The sequence below is a fragment of the Callospermophilus lateralis genome, chromosome 8 (genome assembly GCF_048772815.1).
Source record: "Callospermophilus lateralis isolate mCalLat2 chromosome 8, mCalLat2.hap1, whole genome shotgun sequence".
NCBI lineage: Eukaryota > Metazoa > Chordata > Mammalia > Rodentia > Sciuridae > Callospermophilus > Callospermophilus lateralis.
In genome coordinates, this window is record NC_135312.1 from 84496934 (window position 1) to 84515092 (window position 18159).

Consider the following 18159-nt stretch of genomic DNA (forward strand, 5'->3'; position numbering starts at 1 on the left):
GCACTGGCACAAAGATGAGTAAGCATGGTCACTATACATTAAAGAACTCACCTGATTAAGAGAGGCAGAGTAACAAAGAAGCACAAAAGATCACCAAACCCAGCCTTTGCAGGTCAGGCAAGACTTCCTATGGTGGGTGGCACCTGAGCTGCCCTTATATGGTGACACTGAGATATTATGAGAAAATCAGGAAAGAGGCATTGCAAGTAGAGGTAATAGCAGGAGCAAAATGAGGGAAGCAAGAAACAGTATGGTGTCCTCAGAGAACTGCAAGCACTTTCTGTGGCTCAGGCCCAAGATTCTGAAGCAGGAAGTTAAAAATGAGGGAGAAAGATAAAGCTGGAGAGGTAAGACAGGACCCTGGTTATGGAGCAAGGGACTTAGATTCCCTCTGAAAGAGCTTACACTCAGCCTGTAGATAAGGCTTGGGAGTAACACATTAGATCATCATTTTAGGTGGAATTTTATGGCCACCGAGTGGAGGAAAGGTTTTGACAGCAAATGAGAAGGGAGAAGGAGGGTTCAGGTGGACAGCTGTGGTAATGTCCAGGTGAGCAACCATGTGGCTCCAACTTGGACTGCAGTGCCAGTAATGGGACAGAGCAGCTTCAGGAAACCTCAGGAAGAGAGCAATGAGTAGGTGTGGCAAGGAGAAGAGGAAGGATCCAGAGTCAAACCCATAGTGTCCCAGTGCTGGAGACACAGTAATAGTTTTTGAGGACCAAAGGAGAAAGAAATGGTGGTAGGTAGAGCTCTAATTACCAAGTGACCACATGGTTTTTGAGTCATTAATTTCAAGGATGTTATGACCTACATGGAAGCAAAATATGCCCAATTGAGAATGGAAAATCTGTTTAAATATAAAACATCAAATTATAAACTAAGAGGCTAAAGGAACTGTGTAATCAAACCCAGAGCTTCCTCATCTTATATAAGAAAATAAACTGATAGATGTAGTATTAAAATATTATCACATTGTTGAAGTCCTTTATGCTTAAGGCACCATTACTCTTTGCTTATTGCTGGAAATGAATCCAAGGTTTTGCAAATTGGAACTCGGAATCAATTTTCTAAACAAATACTGTCTCGGCTACTTAATGGTTCTGTGACTCTGGACACAGAACCTCATTGGGCTTTCTCTATAAACGGCTCAGCTATAGGAAACAAGCAAAGAACTACTGGCACAAAGCATCCTGAGCTCTCTAAGAACATTAGACATTTTAATTTGGCTATTGGAGAAAGACAAAAAGCTAAAAAGTCTCTTTGGGGCCATGTTGAAGAGGGTCCTGAAAATCTAGCTGAGAGATTTATACTCACATGGAAGCCAATAGAAAATGTTTGAGCTGAATATCTGAGGGATGGAAATTTTTCTTTTGAAAAGATTAGTTATGAAATTAATCTATGGATTGCAGTGGGGAAAGCTGAAGAGTAGGGAGATCAACTATGAGGTTGTTGTTATTTGTCTTTGCTATGCTGGGGATTCAACTCAGGACTTTGTACCTGCTAGGCTTCACTCTACCACTGAGCAACATCCCCAGCCTTTTTCTAAAATTTTATTTTGAGCCAGGATCTTACTGAATTTCCCAGACTTGCTGTCCTTGAATTTGCTGTCCTCCTGCCTCAGGCTCCCAAGTAGCCTGAGATTACAGTGTGTGCCACCACACCTGCCTCATCTAGCAGACTGTCTAGGAAGTTTACTATTCCATATACACAGAGAATTGTATATATAAAACTAATACCACGTTTTACTTAGTATGCAACCAAGGGAGCGAGACAATCTACAAAAAGAAAACCAAATCAAGATAAGAAAATACAATAAGTAAAGCTACACAGCCTCACTAGCACTTAAAGAAAGGTGAAATATAATTAAGTTAGAGTAGATAACCCATAGTTTAAAAATAAAACAATACAGCACCATCAGCATTTGGTGAAAAATGCAGTTACACACTGTCAATGCAGTGTAAATTAATTCTTTTCCAGACAGTAAGCTTGCCACAGTAATATTATTTTATGTTTGTATCCAATAAATCAAGTCTGGAGAAATACTCAAATTAAATCATCTCTGAGAGAAAAAAAGATATTTGTAATAAAATGTTCACAATAGTGCATCCATGAAAGTAAAAACTGGAAGCAATTTAGATGTCCATTATTTAAACAATGGTATATTGTGCTATTATTAATATTCATTTAAAATGACAAATTTTACAAATTCATTCAGCATTCAACAGATATTTATTGAGTGCCTACAGAATGGGTCTACATGCTAAGAATATATCAAAGAACAAATATACAAAAACTCCCACTCAGATTGAACTTAATTCTAACAGCAAACATGGAAACACATATGCAGGAAAATGGTAATTAAAAATTGCAAAATACATAACAAAATGAACAGATATCACATTGCTAGATAAACTATATATTTGCAATGATCAACATGATTTGAATATAAGAGTTTAATGTTTATTTGATTATTTTTGTTAAACAATGTTGTCAATAATTGATTCTAAGTATTTAAGTTTTGAAATGATAAAAACGGTTTCTATTTTAGATTTGAAAGTCCAACCACTCATTTCAGTAATAATTTATTGAGGATTGTAAATTATTATTATTGATTTATTATAATATTAAAAAAGTGGTTAATGGAGAACTAAGGCAAGTTGTAAGTCATCAATCTGGTGTAATGAATGCCATGATAAGAAGAAAGAAAAGAAACAGGATTTTAATCTCATGTATCTACATGCATCAAAGGAGTTGAGGAATGAGTTCACATATAAAGAAATAGAGACACATGCACTATAATCGCCAAGGCACAGACAGAACAATGAGCCAGTCTAACAGGACAATTACTATGTCTGCAGTTGATCCAAATGGGCTTGTATTTAAAATAAAATTGAAGTAGTAAACACACACACACACACACACACACACACACACACACACACAACTACAATGCTTTGCCAGTGTGATTTTCTCTTATTTCAGATTCTTCCAGAAGCCCGTGGGCTTTGAGATACATCCATTGGTAAAATGCTTGTCACAGGCATTGCTTGGTGAGTCTGACATTTGAACATGGCAAACATCGCCCTCCGAAACCTACAATAAGAAAGGGAAATCTGGCTTTATTCTATAGGGACCTGGAACTGCTGAAGCATTTTCAAACACGACTAAGGGGCACTACTGTGAATTGACATTTCCAAATATATTTTCTGCCTACGACTCTAGAATCTACTGTTGGGAGTCTTTATAAATGTATAGAGTATATGGTACAAATAAGATCAATTTTGCACTATTCATTGAAGACACTGAAGAAAAATCAACAATTATGAATATTTAAAATAACACTTCAAATGTCAAGTGCAATGGGTTATTTATTTGAACTAAAGATGTGTGTTTCATGTTCTTGAGCAAAGGCCAGTTGAATTGAGGCAGTGGGGCTTGAGTCGGGGGCTTGAGCTCCAAAAGAACTACCAGCAGATTCTGAATTTAAATGTGCTTTTTATTCTTTTGATGTGGTCTGTTTGGTCTTGACTTTTGTATGTTCTTTGACATACCTGCTGCTGCAGCTGTTCTCCCTAGCATGTGCATTAATACATGTTTTAATAGAAGCAGCACTGTCATCCCAGGATCCAATTACCTGACCTCCACTGAGATTTTCTGGCCAAATTTTTAAGCATAGTAGATTGGTCCATTGTCCAGCACTAACAGGAAATTAAGTAATAAAAACTTCACTGAGGAGTCAAGAAAGGAACTCCTTGCTAAAAGTCTCAAAAAAGGGAGGAAGGAAGAATTCACTATTACCCTTCATAACTATCCACTCCCAACGTCCTTTATGTTAGTACTGGATACTTCTCTTGCATTTGAAAATGTTTTCTGTATAGAAAGTATAAAACCATGCTGTCTACTAAAAATAAGGGCCAACATTGCCTGGTCTATTTTCTGGTACTAGAATCATTCTTTTCTTTGGAGACCACTATTCCATGTATTTGGGGGGTTAACCACCCCAAACCAAGCTGACCAATGACCAACCAGGGACTTTTCTGCCAGGAATCTCTGGGATAAAGCTTGCCTTGGAGGATACCTAGCTGGTAGAATTTGAGTCTGACATTGCCAAGATCATCTCTGCCACCAAGTGGGAAGAGTCTGTTACAAAACTGGAACTCTGGGCATTTAAGGTCATAGATGCTGCTCTGGTTCCATAAGCCAAATAACCTTACACTAGATTCTGTCAACTCTTGAAAAGTTTTAGAATATTTTCAACTGCCTTTTTTTAAATTTTCCTGGTTCTAGAGATAGAATCTAGGGGCAGTCTACAACTGAGCTACATTTCCTGCCCCCTTTTTAAATTTTATTTTGAGATAGGATCTCTCTAGATTTCACAGGCCAGCCTTGAACTTGCAGTCCTCTGGCCTGAGCCTCCTGAGTGTCTGGGATTACAGACGTGGTCACCATGTTTGACTTCCCTACTACCTTTTAAACATTATTTTTGTGTCAATTTTCTTTTATTCATAAACAATTTAGAGCTAACTTACCTTTTATTAGCAGCCACATAAATACAAGGGTTGTAGAATGTAGAAGATTTTGCAAACAATGGAGCTATGATGGCCATTGAAGGAGGAATCTTCTTTGGGTCACCAAAAGAAGCCCATAAGCACACAATGGAGTAAGGAGACCATGCCACCAGAAACATCAATATCATTATCACAGACATCTGAAAAAGAAATAGGTATTTGCTAAACCAAACATCTAAAATATTTAAATAGTTAATATATCTAAAATAGCATAAAAATCTATCTGTTGGAATTGAATAAGTTTATGTTGTTGATGACAAAGGAAATAGCTGAGTATTTGTAATCACTGTTCTTAACAAAGGTGTCTGAAGTCATCTATGATAACTAGAGCCTGAAAAATGGGTATGTTCATCAATATATGGCACTGCCTTTAAGAATGGTACAGGCATGTGAAGGATGCCCCCTTTCTTATGATGTGCTCAGGAGAATACAAAAGATGGCTTTGATGAAAGATGAAAACCCACTCCAACATACTTCAGGTAATTGTGCTATGAGCAAGAAAATGTTTTGTTTTGTTTTGTTTTTTTTTTTAAAGACATTACTTTTTCTTCTTCTCTGTCTCTCTTTTTCTCCCTCCTTGCTGAGAGCCATAGCCAAGTAGGAATGACGCATGGCATTTTGGGGTTGAAAGGTGACCCTGCTCAGGAATTAGGGTGGCTCCGGGTTTAGGGTGGATCCTGCTAGAATATTGCGGCTCCAGGTTTAGGGCGGATCCTGCTGGGATTAGGGCATATCCTGCTGCCTCAGGTGCCCACTCCTTGAGTTCCCGTTGAGTTCTCACGGGGTTCTGAGAGAATTGGTACGCAGAACCCGGTGGAGGGAGTGTATTTTTCCCAGAACGTGCGTGTAGAGTGTCGGTGAGAGTTCGAGAATAAAGAGTTGCTGTTGGAATCTACAAGTTTTTGTGGTGGCTCGGTTATTTTGTGCCCAGCCAGACTGCGGCACCTCCTTCCTTCCTTCCTTCTCTGCTATCAGTTTGGATCTGGAATGTCCCCAGAGGCTTATGTGTTGGAGGCTTGGTTCCCAGCTGGTAGCACTATTGTGAGGTGGTAGAAAACTTTTAGAGTGTAGGGCTTAATTGGAAGAGGTATGTCACTGGGGTGTGCCCTTGAATGTGTATATTTTGTCCCTGGACCCTTCCACCCTCTCTCTCTGTTTTGCTTTCTGGCTACTAAGATGTGACCAGCTCTGCCCACCAGAGGTTCCCTGCCATGATGTTCTGCCTCACCTCAAACCCACAGCAATGAGACCAAGTGACTAGGGACTCACACCTTGGAAACTATGAGCCAAAATAAATCTTTTTTTTTTCTTTATGTTGATTTTTTTTTTCAGACATTCTGTCACAGCAACAGAAGGCTGATGAAAACACTTTCTTACTGTGCTTATCAGCTAATCAAAAAAAAAAAAAAAAAGAAAGAAAGAAAGAAAAGAAACTTTCTAAACTAAATCTGGAAATTAAAAAATAAAGTCCTATCTTGAATTTAGTGGATTTTACCATAGGTCATTTGAATTGAATATATTTTACATACAGTGCAGAAAATTTTGTAAAGAAGCTCCTTTGCATTTTGTTTAAATGAAAAACATTTAATTTTTATATTGCTCCCTCCTGATTGCCTACTACAATAAAGAAACAGATTTTAAAAGACATAAACTTGTCAGGACACAAAATCAGAGATTAGATAATTGTGTGTTTGTTTGTTTGTTTTAATGGAAACAATAACTGTTGGGCATGTGGCAGACTACTTACCAGGCATGAAAATGATTAAAAAATAGGCAAGAAAATGTTGTTGTTTTTTTTAAATAGCAATGAGAGAATTCCAAATACAGACTAATCCATTCTACAGATCTATAGAAGAATTCTAAGGTACCAAAAATCTCTGAATGTAGGGGTGCACATGGAACTCAAAACAAGAGAATTGGGGGGCTGGGGTTGTGCATCAGTAGTAGAGCGCTTGCCTCACATGCATGAGGCACTGGGTTTTATCCTCAGCACTATATAAAAATAAATAAAATAAAGATATTGTGTCCATCTACAACTAAAAAAATATTAAAAAAAAAAAAAAGGAGAATTGGTTGAAATTTGCAAAAAGAAGCAGTTAGACTCCCAGATCTCCTTTGCAGGTCCATTCAGTCCACTCAGTAACTGCCTCTTCCTCTCCCTACAAGAACCCTAGGGGCTCAGCATAAAAATGGCTAATGCAGGAAAGCTCAGGATTCAGGGAGCCCAGACTCAGCTAAGCAATGCAGTACTGTCCTAAAAAGAGGGGTTTGTTTTGTTTTGTTTTTTTGCATGTTGCCTTCTCCCAGCACTGGGCTTGAGAGTACTGACAGACATGAACCTCCTACTCAGGGACATGAAAAAAATCGTCTCTTTGGAAACTGACCAGCCCAGTATGAAAAATTTGGAGGTACAGTCAGAAATCCCCTCTAATGAGCACCCTGAGCTTACTATCAGATTTTTAGTGCATCACTGGCCAGTACTGACCACCAGACAATGAGAAACTCTCACACAGGCAGAGAAAAAAATAACACAGGAATGTAGTATACCACAAAAATATGTAGTGACCAGAAGAAAAGTGTAAATATATATAGAACGTATCATAGAATAAGAGATACACCTAGACAACAAGAGGAGGTTATTAAAAGAGAACAGTGTATAAAATAATTATTTTATCTAGAAAAATTTTGCTTTATGCTATCTATAAAGGTGAGAGTAGAAACATTAAAAAATGTCATAGGAAGGTTGAATAATATTGCCAGCCTCCAGCTGGGATTGTGGCTCAGCGGTAGAGCGCTCACCTAGCATGGGTGGGACCTGGGTTTGATCCTCAGCACCACATAAAAATAAAGGCATTGTGTTGTGTCCATCTACACCTAAAAAATAAATATTTTAAAAAAAGATATTGCCAGCCTGAATTTAGAGAAAGATGGGAGAAGTAGGTTCTATAAGTACAGGTCAGCTATTTATTTAAAATTTTATATTTTGTTCAACATAATTTTTTTATGGTTCATCTTTTCCCATCTTAGAATTTTGGTTTTTTAAATTTTTTTCATTTTGTTTTTTTCCCCACATTTTTATTGTTGCATTATAGTTGATATAATGGTAGGATTTGTTATTACATATTCATATATGCACACAATATAATTGGGTCAATATCATTCTCAGCACTCCCCCCTCCCTCCCCATCTCCCACTCCCAGGATTCTCGTCCTTTACTGATCTCTCTTGAATTTTCATGAGACTTTCTTTTCCTTTTGCCTCTCTAGCTTTCACATATAAGAAAAAAACCATATGGCCATGTTTTGGCTTATTTCACTTCACATATTGGTCTGTAGTTCCATTGATTTTCCTGCAAATGACAAAATTTAATTTTTCTTTATGGCTGAATAAAATTCCATTGTGTATATATACACATTTTCTTTATCCATTCATTTGTTGATGAACACTTAGATTGGTTCTGTAGTTTGGCTATTGTGAATTGTTCAATATAATTTTTACACTAATTTTGATTTTTTAAATTATTGTATTACATTATTTTTTATATTATTTGTTTATTTATTTGATGGGAATTAAACCCAGGGGCACTTTACGACTGAGCTACCTCCCTAGTCCTTTTTATTTTTTGAGATAGGGTCTCACTATGTTGCTGAGATTGGCCTCAAATTTATGATCCTCCTTCATCAGCCTCCTGAGTTGCTGGGATTACAGGTGCACCCCCACACCCAGCACAAACATTTTTTATTATTATTGAGTATTCTGGTACACCTTTAAATTTTGCACTTAAAACTTGGGCTTCATTATTCTCACCCTCATCACAGATCTGAATATGGTTGAGGAAATCTTCAGAAACTAGAAAAAGACACAAATAACAGCTATAAAACAAACAAAACAGAGACGATCTAGCAAAGAAAATCAGAAGATAATTCCAGAAAATTAAATATCTGAATAAATGGATTTCTAGGAAAAGAGAATAAAGAAAAGAGAGAGGCAGGAATACCAAAAAATAATACAAGCAAGCTCCCAAAAGAGGCAGAGTTAAGTCTCCACATGAAAGTACTCATCAGGTACATAGTTCTGCCTGAGTAAAGACCACACCAAGGCACATCAGAATGAAATTCAGAAAACAAGATTCAAAGAGAAGAACCTATGTGCTTCCAGAGAGAACTCACAGATCACTACAAAGAATCAGTCACCAGCATGCTAGTGGCCTTTGCAATAGCAATACAGAAAGCTAGGAGACTCCATAGAGCAAGGCCCTCAAAATTCTTTGGTTTGTATTTTTGCACCTAGAATTCCAGACCAAGCAAATATAGTCCAATACAATAATAGAATAAGACATTTCAGTTATGCAAAGTCTTAGAATTTTTACCTCCCTTGAAACTTCAGCAATCTACTGAAGAATGGGCTCCATCAAAATAAATAACACCACAAAGACAAGCAATCCCCAAAACAGGCCATCTAGCCCCGGAAAAGAGAAAAAACGAAGTCCCAGGTGGTGAGGAAGACAGCGAAAGATGAAGGCTTCCTGAGCAGGGGTCTTAGAGAGCAACCACTCCAGAAAAGAGCAAGGGGCTCAAGGGAACCAGGAAGGATGCCTCCAGGAAGAAGGTGAAGTGAATCTAGTCTGTAATGTGTTTGAACACACTGACAAGAGGGAGAAAGCCTTTTAATTTCACCAAACATTGCTAACATACTGAGAGATAAGGAAAGAGAGAGATGGAGGGGAGGTGTGGAGCAGGTTGGTGGCTTAAGAGAAATAAATCCTCCTCGTCCATAATAGGAATTCCAATGATGATAACCAACAGAAATATCCAAAGAGCCAATGAGCATATCATTTGGGAATATAAAGAAAAAAAAGACCTGGGGAGTAAAATGGGAGGTAGGGGGAAGGAGACTGGGGCAAGTCATGAGACTCAATTTCAACTATGTGTTTGTAAAAGTGTGATTACAAAACAACTTTTTAAGAATGTTGACATCTTACCTTTGTTACATCTACTTGGTCTGACCAGTCTCTGTTTAGGTATGCAGTGCAGTTACTAGCAGCATGGTGTTTAATGGATCGAGTGACGTGATAGTAGCAATAAAACATCACTGTCAAGGGCACAATAAAATTTACTGCAATCACTGTCATCGTGTAAGACACAAAAGATCTGGAAATAGGAAAAGACAATGACAACTCATTTAATATCCTAATGGGAGAAGGGGGAAAGGAGATAACTTATTAGAAATAATAGTGACAGTCATCTTATTGTTAAAAAGTTTAGGAATTATATTTGACTTTCAGTTCACTTAGACCAGGAGTTGGCAAGTTATGGCCTGTGGGTCATGCCAGCTGTTCAACTATCTTTGTACATAAAGTTTTACTGGATCCAGCCATGTACATTCATTTACATACTGTCTATGACTTAATAGTATGATAACAGTTAAACAGTTAAAACAGAAACAATCTGGCCTATAAAGCTGAAATAGTTGTTTTTTGTTTTTGTTTTTGTTTTTACTCTTTTCAGAAAAAGTTGTAGATGGAGATTTAGAAATTTTCTATTTGTTTTTTGGAGTCATCTCTCATTTCTCTCAATGAACTAAATTATCCTTGTTACCCTGGAAAATATGGAGGAGCATCACCGACTCTTAGGCCCTTGTAGTGACTGCACTTTTGCTACAAAGCTCTCAGAATGTGCCTGATCGCCAGATCAACTTGGAAAGACAGCAGGAGGCAGCTTGGGCTTTTGCCAGAGGTGCCTGCTCTAGAGCTTCATTAACACTTTGCTCACAATCCTAACTCTGAGATGAGCAAACATTGGCAGGGTGATTGGTCTCCCCATGAATGCCTTAGAAAAGTACCAAAGAAGGAAGAAAAGGACAGATTGGGGTGCAAGGGGACTAGGTAAACTTAACTTTCAAAGAAACATAATTCATCCTTCTATTTTGACTCTGGCTTGGATCACATCATCATTACCAAAGAAGCACTTTGCCACACTCTGTATGAGAAAAGTGATCTGACCTTAAATCTGGAACTTGTTTATTTTTATTGCAGTGCTAGGGAGCAAACCCAGTGCTTCCTTCATTCATGCTAGCCAAGCACTCTACCACTGAGCTATATTCCCAGCCCAGTATGAGCTTAAATTTGAAGGGTGAGAAAATGTATATAATCAAAGCGTTTGATTATAAAGTATAGACTTGTTTCTTACGTATCATTTTTCCTCCAATTTATGGTACAGGTAGCTCCAGTAGGATCTGGGGCATAACTGGCCCACCCTGTGATGGGCATCATAGCCCAAAACAGGCCATTGATCCAGGCCCCCAGAATCATGCTGACATAAGTGTTGGTAGTCATTCTTCTTCCTATCAATAAGCATAAGAAATGTTAGCATCATGTGCAATGATGGGACTCACTTTGTTTTCACTGAAGATTCAAAATTTATCAAGATTTTTATAGAGCACTTTAGTTCACTCAAAGCTGTTCACATGACTCACATTCTGTGAAACATCACAGATTAGCTGAAACCTGAACAATAAAAAGGATCAGCAGACGATGAGCAAGAAGAGCTTTTCAGGCCAAGGAAAACAGCATATACAAAGACCTCAGAGAGAGAAAGGGCCTGACCAGTATCCCAGGATGAGAGTGGCCCTGGCCACAGCTGGAAAGGTAGCTGGGCTGGATCTTGCTGGGCCTCACAGGCTGTCTTAGCAAATTTGGCTTTTACTTTAAATGTAATAGGAAGACACTGAAACTTGAATACCAGAGAAACAAGAATGACCCTGATTACAACCACTACGTTTATATTTTAAAGGGAACTTAGGTTGAGTGAACATTAGATAATAAATGGCTTCACTGAGAAAGCAGAGAAAAGAAAAGGTTGTGACATACCCACATCCGGGCGACAGATGGTCAGGTATCTATCCACAGCCACCACTGTGAGCAATCCGATGCTTGCCATTCCAAAAAAGATATTCAATCCAGCATAAATCTGAAAATCAAAATGGGAAAGAATCCACCATTCTAACACCCACCCAAGAAACATTTAGATTTTTATCTCATTCTTAGAACATATTTAAAATATATTAAAGCTTTTTCATTTACTGTTTTAAAGTATATCTTCTGTTATCCAATTGTAACTGCTTTAATAAAAGCAGTTATGGAAAGTGTTTGAGATTTCATTAATTATTTCTTTTTTCATTTTAAGACTTAAGGTGAAACATTTACACAACATATTCTATAAACAAAGTGAAAAGCAAGCCATTAATTAGGGTAAAATGCATACAAACAAACAAAAACTTAGCATTCAAAAGGGTAAAACAGGGGTGAAAGGTAAACTCAATGGAAAAATGGCCAAATGAGTGGGCTACTCAAACAAGCTGATTTACATTTGAATATTGATGATATAAGATAGTTTATGCAAAAAATAAAAATTATAAGTTCACATATACAAAAATGATGAAAATTTAAAAGTCTAACAATCCCAAGTGTTGAGGAGAGAAAGAACTTCTTATGACTGGAATGACCATTTTGAAGAGCAATCTGGCCACATCTAATAAAATTGAAGGTATTCCTACAACCTAACCCTTCCTCCCCCAGGCAGGGTGTCTAGAGACACTCTCACATGTTGCAGATGGAAATATGTATAAAAATGTTTTTTGAAGCTTTGTTTGTGAAAGGAAAACATTGGGAACAAATGCTTAGTAGCAGGAAAGTGAAAAAAGTACATTGGGCTATGTTCATATGATGGAATATTGTACAGTAGTTAAAATAAGTGACTTATAGATATATTCATCAACATGGATAATCTCAAAAACATAATAGTAATTAAAGAAAAAAATCGCATAATGCCAGCAATATGATATCATTTACACAAAATTTAAACCATTTGGACAGTATCTGGTTTATGTATACAGTAAGAAATATGCTCATGGGAGAGAAAGGAATAATATTGGGAATGGTATGCAGTGGCCTTCAACAATCTCTCTGAAGTTTTATATCACCAAAAAGAATTACAACTATAAACACAGATCAAAAAGTACTAATATTTGACAAATCTAGTTGGTACATTTGTGGGCATCTAGTATTCTCTATAATTTTATGACTTTCAATAGTAAACTGTTAAAAAATAGAACATATTTCATATTTTTCTACTAACCTAATGCAAATTAATATTAGTTCATTCCTTGTCAGTAAAAATAACAGTAAATATATTTAATAACAATTCTTACAGAGGACTTTTTATAGGAAAAATATCAACATGATAGTATAACTACACTCATTGGATTGTCACCAAATATTTTGTTTCAAATGAAAGTAGAATATTTCCTTTTGAATTTGAAATTTATAAAATTTTATTTGAATATGCAAATTATCACTCCTTCTCCAGTAGAATATTAATTGCTTTGTTAGTTTTCCACTTTGAGTTGGGAGAATTTTTAATATATAATGGTGATGAGTGATTTTATTTCTCCTCTTAAAGAATGTATCTTCAGTCACTTCTGAAGCTGTTTTCCATAAAAGCACTATATCTATTATCCTGTAATTTCTTATTTGATTTAAATTCTTGGGATTTTCAAAAGACATTTAAATTTACATCTCTCTGATCTACTTTATTTTGCTTTTATTCCAAAGATCTCCAAATACCTGACAGCCTGTATATCCAAATTTCCAACTTCCATACAGATCTGAAGCAGCAGACATGGGATAGCCAATACTACTGACCCCTATATCAGTAAAAGCCAGGTTAATAATGATTGCATTCGTAGGTGTCCGAAGTTCCTTGTACTTAATGAAGATGCCCAGAACTATTAGGTTGCTGAGAATACTTATCACACCTGAGAACACAAAAATGGTCATGTTTTTTAATTTGAATGTTTAAAATAAAATCAATATTAAATATGTAAGCCTTTCAAAAAACATAATAAATTCATTTTAGTCATTGATTTCTTAATGTTCTTAAAATTGTCACATCTTCACAGCCCTGCTGAGAAATAGAAATAAGAAAGTGAAGGGCTGGGGATGTGGCTCAAGCGGTAGTGTGCTCGCCTGGCATGCGTGTGGCCCGGATTTGATCATCAGCACCACATACAAACAAAGATGTTGTGTCCGCCGAAAACTAAAATAAATTAAAAAAAAAAAAAGTGAAAACAAAGAATCTGATGATTGCATAACTGAAGGTTGGTTTATTTTTTTTCTCTTTGTAGCAGGGATTGAACCCAGGGGCACTCTACCACTGAGCCACATTCCCAGCCCTTTTTTGTATTTTATTTAGAGTCAGGGTCTCACTGAATTGCTTAGGGACTTGCTAAATTGCTGAGGCTGGCTTTGGACTCAGGATCCTCCTGCCTCAGCCTCCCTAGTCACTGGGATTACAGGCATGTGCAACTGCACCTGGCTGAAGTTTGGTTTTAATACCACCACTCTTGATCACACTGTCCTTGAAACTCTCCCTTTGCTTTCATGACGCCATCCCTGCCGATTTTTAGGATGTGGGTAGTCTTACCACCTCCTTGCTTTTGGCAGTGTAACTCCTCTCCTTTCCTGAAGTTCTTCTTTCTGAAGCCTCCACTATCATTCTATTCTAACAGCACTTTTGTCACTGTTTTCAGTCCTTTCACATTCTTCTGTTTCCACATTTTCTTTTTATTTAAAAATACTCATTAACATTAAACACTTATTAAACATCTACCATGTGTAAGTCATGTGACTTTTTCAAATGTCTTAAAACTCAGCGTGTCCAAATCTGAATTCTTCATCACACACACACACACACACACACACACACACACACACACACCTATAGACTAATGCACACTGCAAGACTTGACTGTCTGGACAGCAAGTGATCCATTGGGATCACTGGTGAAATCACTCTAACCCAGGATTCCATAATCTAAGATCTGAGTCTCAGCCTTGCAGTCTAGAACTCAATTTTTTCAGTACCCCAGAATCAACTGAACTGAGGTAGATTGATGACCAAACTTATTGATCTGAGAGCTGATGCATTCTACAATGAGATATTGTTGGATAGGCTGGATGTGCATGTTAACCTGATCAGCAACACCCATATGCTGCAAGGAATGCATGAGTTTTCCATAAGCACAGGTATGCTGCCCTGGGATATAACAGTGGAGGAGGAGCAGGAGCAGATTTCAGTGGAGAGAAGTTAGAACCATTACCCGACTCTTGGCAACTAAAGGAGGGTTATGCAACAAACAGGAAGAGTTGTTTCCCATGAAGGAAATTACTTGGTAAGCAATCCACAGCTATAACAAGAGCCAGGGAAGGTTCCAAGCACCAACACACAAAAGGATCAGCTAAGTAGGAATTCCAAGTGCATCTTGGCACTGCAGTCAAAACTTCCATCTTCAGCATTATACTCATCTTCCAGATTCCTTTTCTTTTATTGTTCCATGGTGCTGTCAGAATACGCTTGCTATAATAATCATGTCTCTTCTCCTCCTCAAAACTTCCAATAATTCCCACTGCCTGTGGGATAAAAATTCAAACTCCCCAGCATGATCTGACCCTTTGCTAAGGTCTGTTATTATCTCTTTAAGTTCCACACTTGTCAAACAAGCCCTCCATTTTAATTATTTATCAAATGTCATGTTTGTTGAAAATCCTGATTCATACCTTCCCCACTTGAAACACCCTGCTCCTTGCTTTCCCATTTCCAAATGCTAACATCCTTCTAATTTCAGATCAAGTCCAATTCTGCCCTAAAGCTGCTTTCTACCCACAGTACTGTTGTATGTGCTTCCTCCCCAAATCCCCAAAGTACTTATACTTAATCCCAATGTTATATTATCTCTTATGTATTCTGTCTTCTCATGAAGTTATCAAGCCCTTTATGAATTCTATATTCTTTGACTATGTGACATGTAGCAAAACTATTTAATAAAAAGACCACAACTAATAAATGAAGTTTAACTTCAATTATTCCTTTAATTAAGTTTAATTTCTATTGTTCCTTCAAGCTTAATTAACACAGTCAGAGTAAATTCAATAACTCTTTGACCTCATTTTTAGCATCTACTACTGTATCATGCATATAATACTGAGAAAAAAAACAGTGAATCTTTCTGGACTACCTACAAATCTGATGATTTTAAAAGTCACATAAAAAATAGTGTAGTAAATTGTTGCCTAACAAGTACACAATCAAAATAAAGTAACTATATTTTGGGGATAGTCTTAGATATAATGAGTGTATTACGTAAACAATTTGGCCTTCTATCTGTTCTTTCTATAGCTCTCTTAAACACTGTTTTTATTTTCCTAATTGGGAGTGTTTTCTAATAAGTAGGCAGCTGATCACTTCAGTTAGGTCTTGTTAGGGCCCATTTCTCAGTCAGTCTACACTGTAAGCAGCAGTGTAAACTGAGATTGATCATCCTTCCCTCTTGAAACATCCACTTTGGTTTCTGTGGCTTCCCTCCAATCTCACTGGCAGGGCCTTCTTAATCTACTTCCTTTCTTCAGCTCTACCTTATTAAATATGTGTGTACTGTCCAACTTTCTGTCCTAGACTCCTTTCTTTTCTCATTCTACACATTCTTTTGAGTGATTTCTATCCAATATCATCAGTCTCATGCTACTCAAGCTTTTAACTGGGTATCTAACTAAACCCAGGTGTCTCCTCCTGCCCCAAACCTGATCTTCCTCAGTCATGTTCCCATCTGGTGAAAAGTGCCAACATTTATTCAGCAGCCCCCAAACCTAGGAGACATCAGCTCCTGCTCTTTCTTTCCCAATCCCCACGTCTAATCAATTCCAGCTTGAGTAATCTACTTCCTTCTGCCATTAGTAACTCTTCAAAGCACTGCAGTGGTCTCCTATCAGATCATGTAATTCCTGTTTAAAACCCTTCACTGGTACCCCGTCTCCTCACAGTTTATATTCCTTCATTGCCCAGAACACACAGCCTCTGTTTCACCTTTCATTTTACAAATCACCCATAGTAATTTCAGATTCTTAAATTTACCACACCCTTCCTTAATTGGGGGAGAGTGTTCAAGTAATAAACAGAACATTGATAGCAATGAAAACTGGTAAGTTTATAGGACCAAAAATCTAAATGAAAGATTAAAGTTAAATCTAAAGTTAAAAAAAAAAAAAGCCTTGGCTCTTGGTAAAAGTAACAAATGTTTTGCACCATTTTCCTCATAGTTCTGATTTTTGATTGAGGAGTTTAAGTGGGCTTTGTTAAAGGAAGAAAATCAGGGGATCTAAAGAACAATATATGCTTGATACAGAGGCAGAACAAAATCTATTTGTAGAGATTAAATATGCTCCCTTCAGTTCATCTACCAAAAACTTGAACAACATATACTCATGGTAGTCCTTAACCAAAATGACCCTCCTAGTTGTATTTCCATGTAATTCCAATAATGAGATCGTTTTTTTGCAGCAGCAGCAGCAAAAAATTTAAATATATATATATTTTTTTTCCAGGATTTCACACATTAAAAGTATCCAAATTAATGAATTAACATTCCTGAAATTACTAAAAGTAACTAAGGAACTCGCAATTTTTAACACATATAACTCTAATTATGAATTAGAAGGGAAAACTAAACAATTATAAATTAGACAGGAATATTTGTTATGCTTTTCATTCTACTTTGGAACATGCTTGAATTTTTCATAAGTCAATTCAAAAAATAATGAACAGTTACTTCTAAAACTTGCCACTAAAGTTAGAAATTGGTCAGTATGTTACATTAAAAATATATTAAAAAGCCAATATTTAAAAGATAATCAAAGAATTTGCATTGTTATCTTCCCCAACCCTTTGTCTGCAAACAAGCCATTATATTAATCCAGTAAGTGTGTATGTGGAAAGAAACTGTTGTCCCCTCCTAGTGTAGGTGTCATTTAGGTTCACTTACATGTCATTTAATTTTACTTTTCACAATAACCATAGTAATTTATTCTTGTCCTCACTTTACAGATAAGAAAATGGAAGAGCAAAAAGTGAAGGAACATGATCTTGGTTTCATATACTAAAAGATGAATCCAAAACTCAAAAAGAGTTTTCCAGTACAGCATTCTGGAAGGAGTTGAATGTTCAAACCTTGTCCTCAATGACAATACTACCTTCTATTCTTTTCGAGACTTTTTCTTCCAGAACTTTTGTATCTTTAGCTAGATTATACTCAAGATAACTATGTCTAGGAATAGTAAATGATATAAAAATACATTTTTGTCACAGCACACATTCTCCCCCATAAGCTTAATTTGACAATGCAATAACCACATTTAATTGTTGACTTTCATTTAAAAACTATTTTACAGAAAATTTTTCAAAGCCCCACTTCACTGTCTCACATTATTTATCAAATTATCCTGGGGCATTTACTTATATCCTCATCTTTGATTCTTACAGCCAAGAAACAGAGGATAATACTTATAAGCAAGCCAATTCCATCACCTTGTTTTGAAAACTCTACTTTGCTTCCACCCATGGAAAGCAAGGTTAATGGAGAAAATATCCATACCTGCCAGAATCAAGTAAGTTGCAACAATGTTGTGTTCAGTCTGCGAAAAGACAGAGCCATCTTCATTTTTTGAGTCTGAACTGTTATCTAAATTATTCTTTAGCAT

General features: G+C 36.8%; 1 protein-coding gene across 1 annotated transcript; it reads right to left on the bottom strand.

Moving 5' to 3' along the window:
* Positions 1–2981: 2981 nt before the first annotated feature.
* Positions 2982–18159, bottom strand: Rrh (retinal pigment epithelium-derived rhodopsin homolog). The gene is made up of 7 exons (XM_076865052.1): positions 18054–18159; positions 13195–13385; positions 11440–11539; positions 10760–10913; positions 9553–9721; positions 4533–4711; positions 2982–3096 (listed from the first exon to the last, which is right to left on the bottom strand). The coding sequence occupies exons 1-7, from the start codon at positions 18157–18159 to the stop codon at positions 2982–2984; spliced, it is 1014 nt and encodes a 337-aa protein (XP_076721167.1).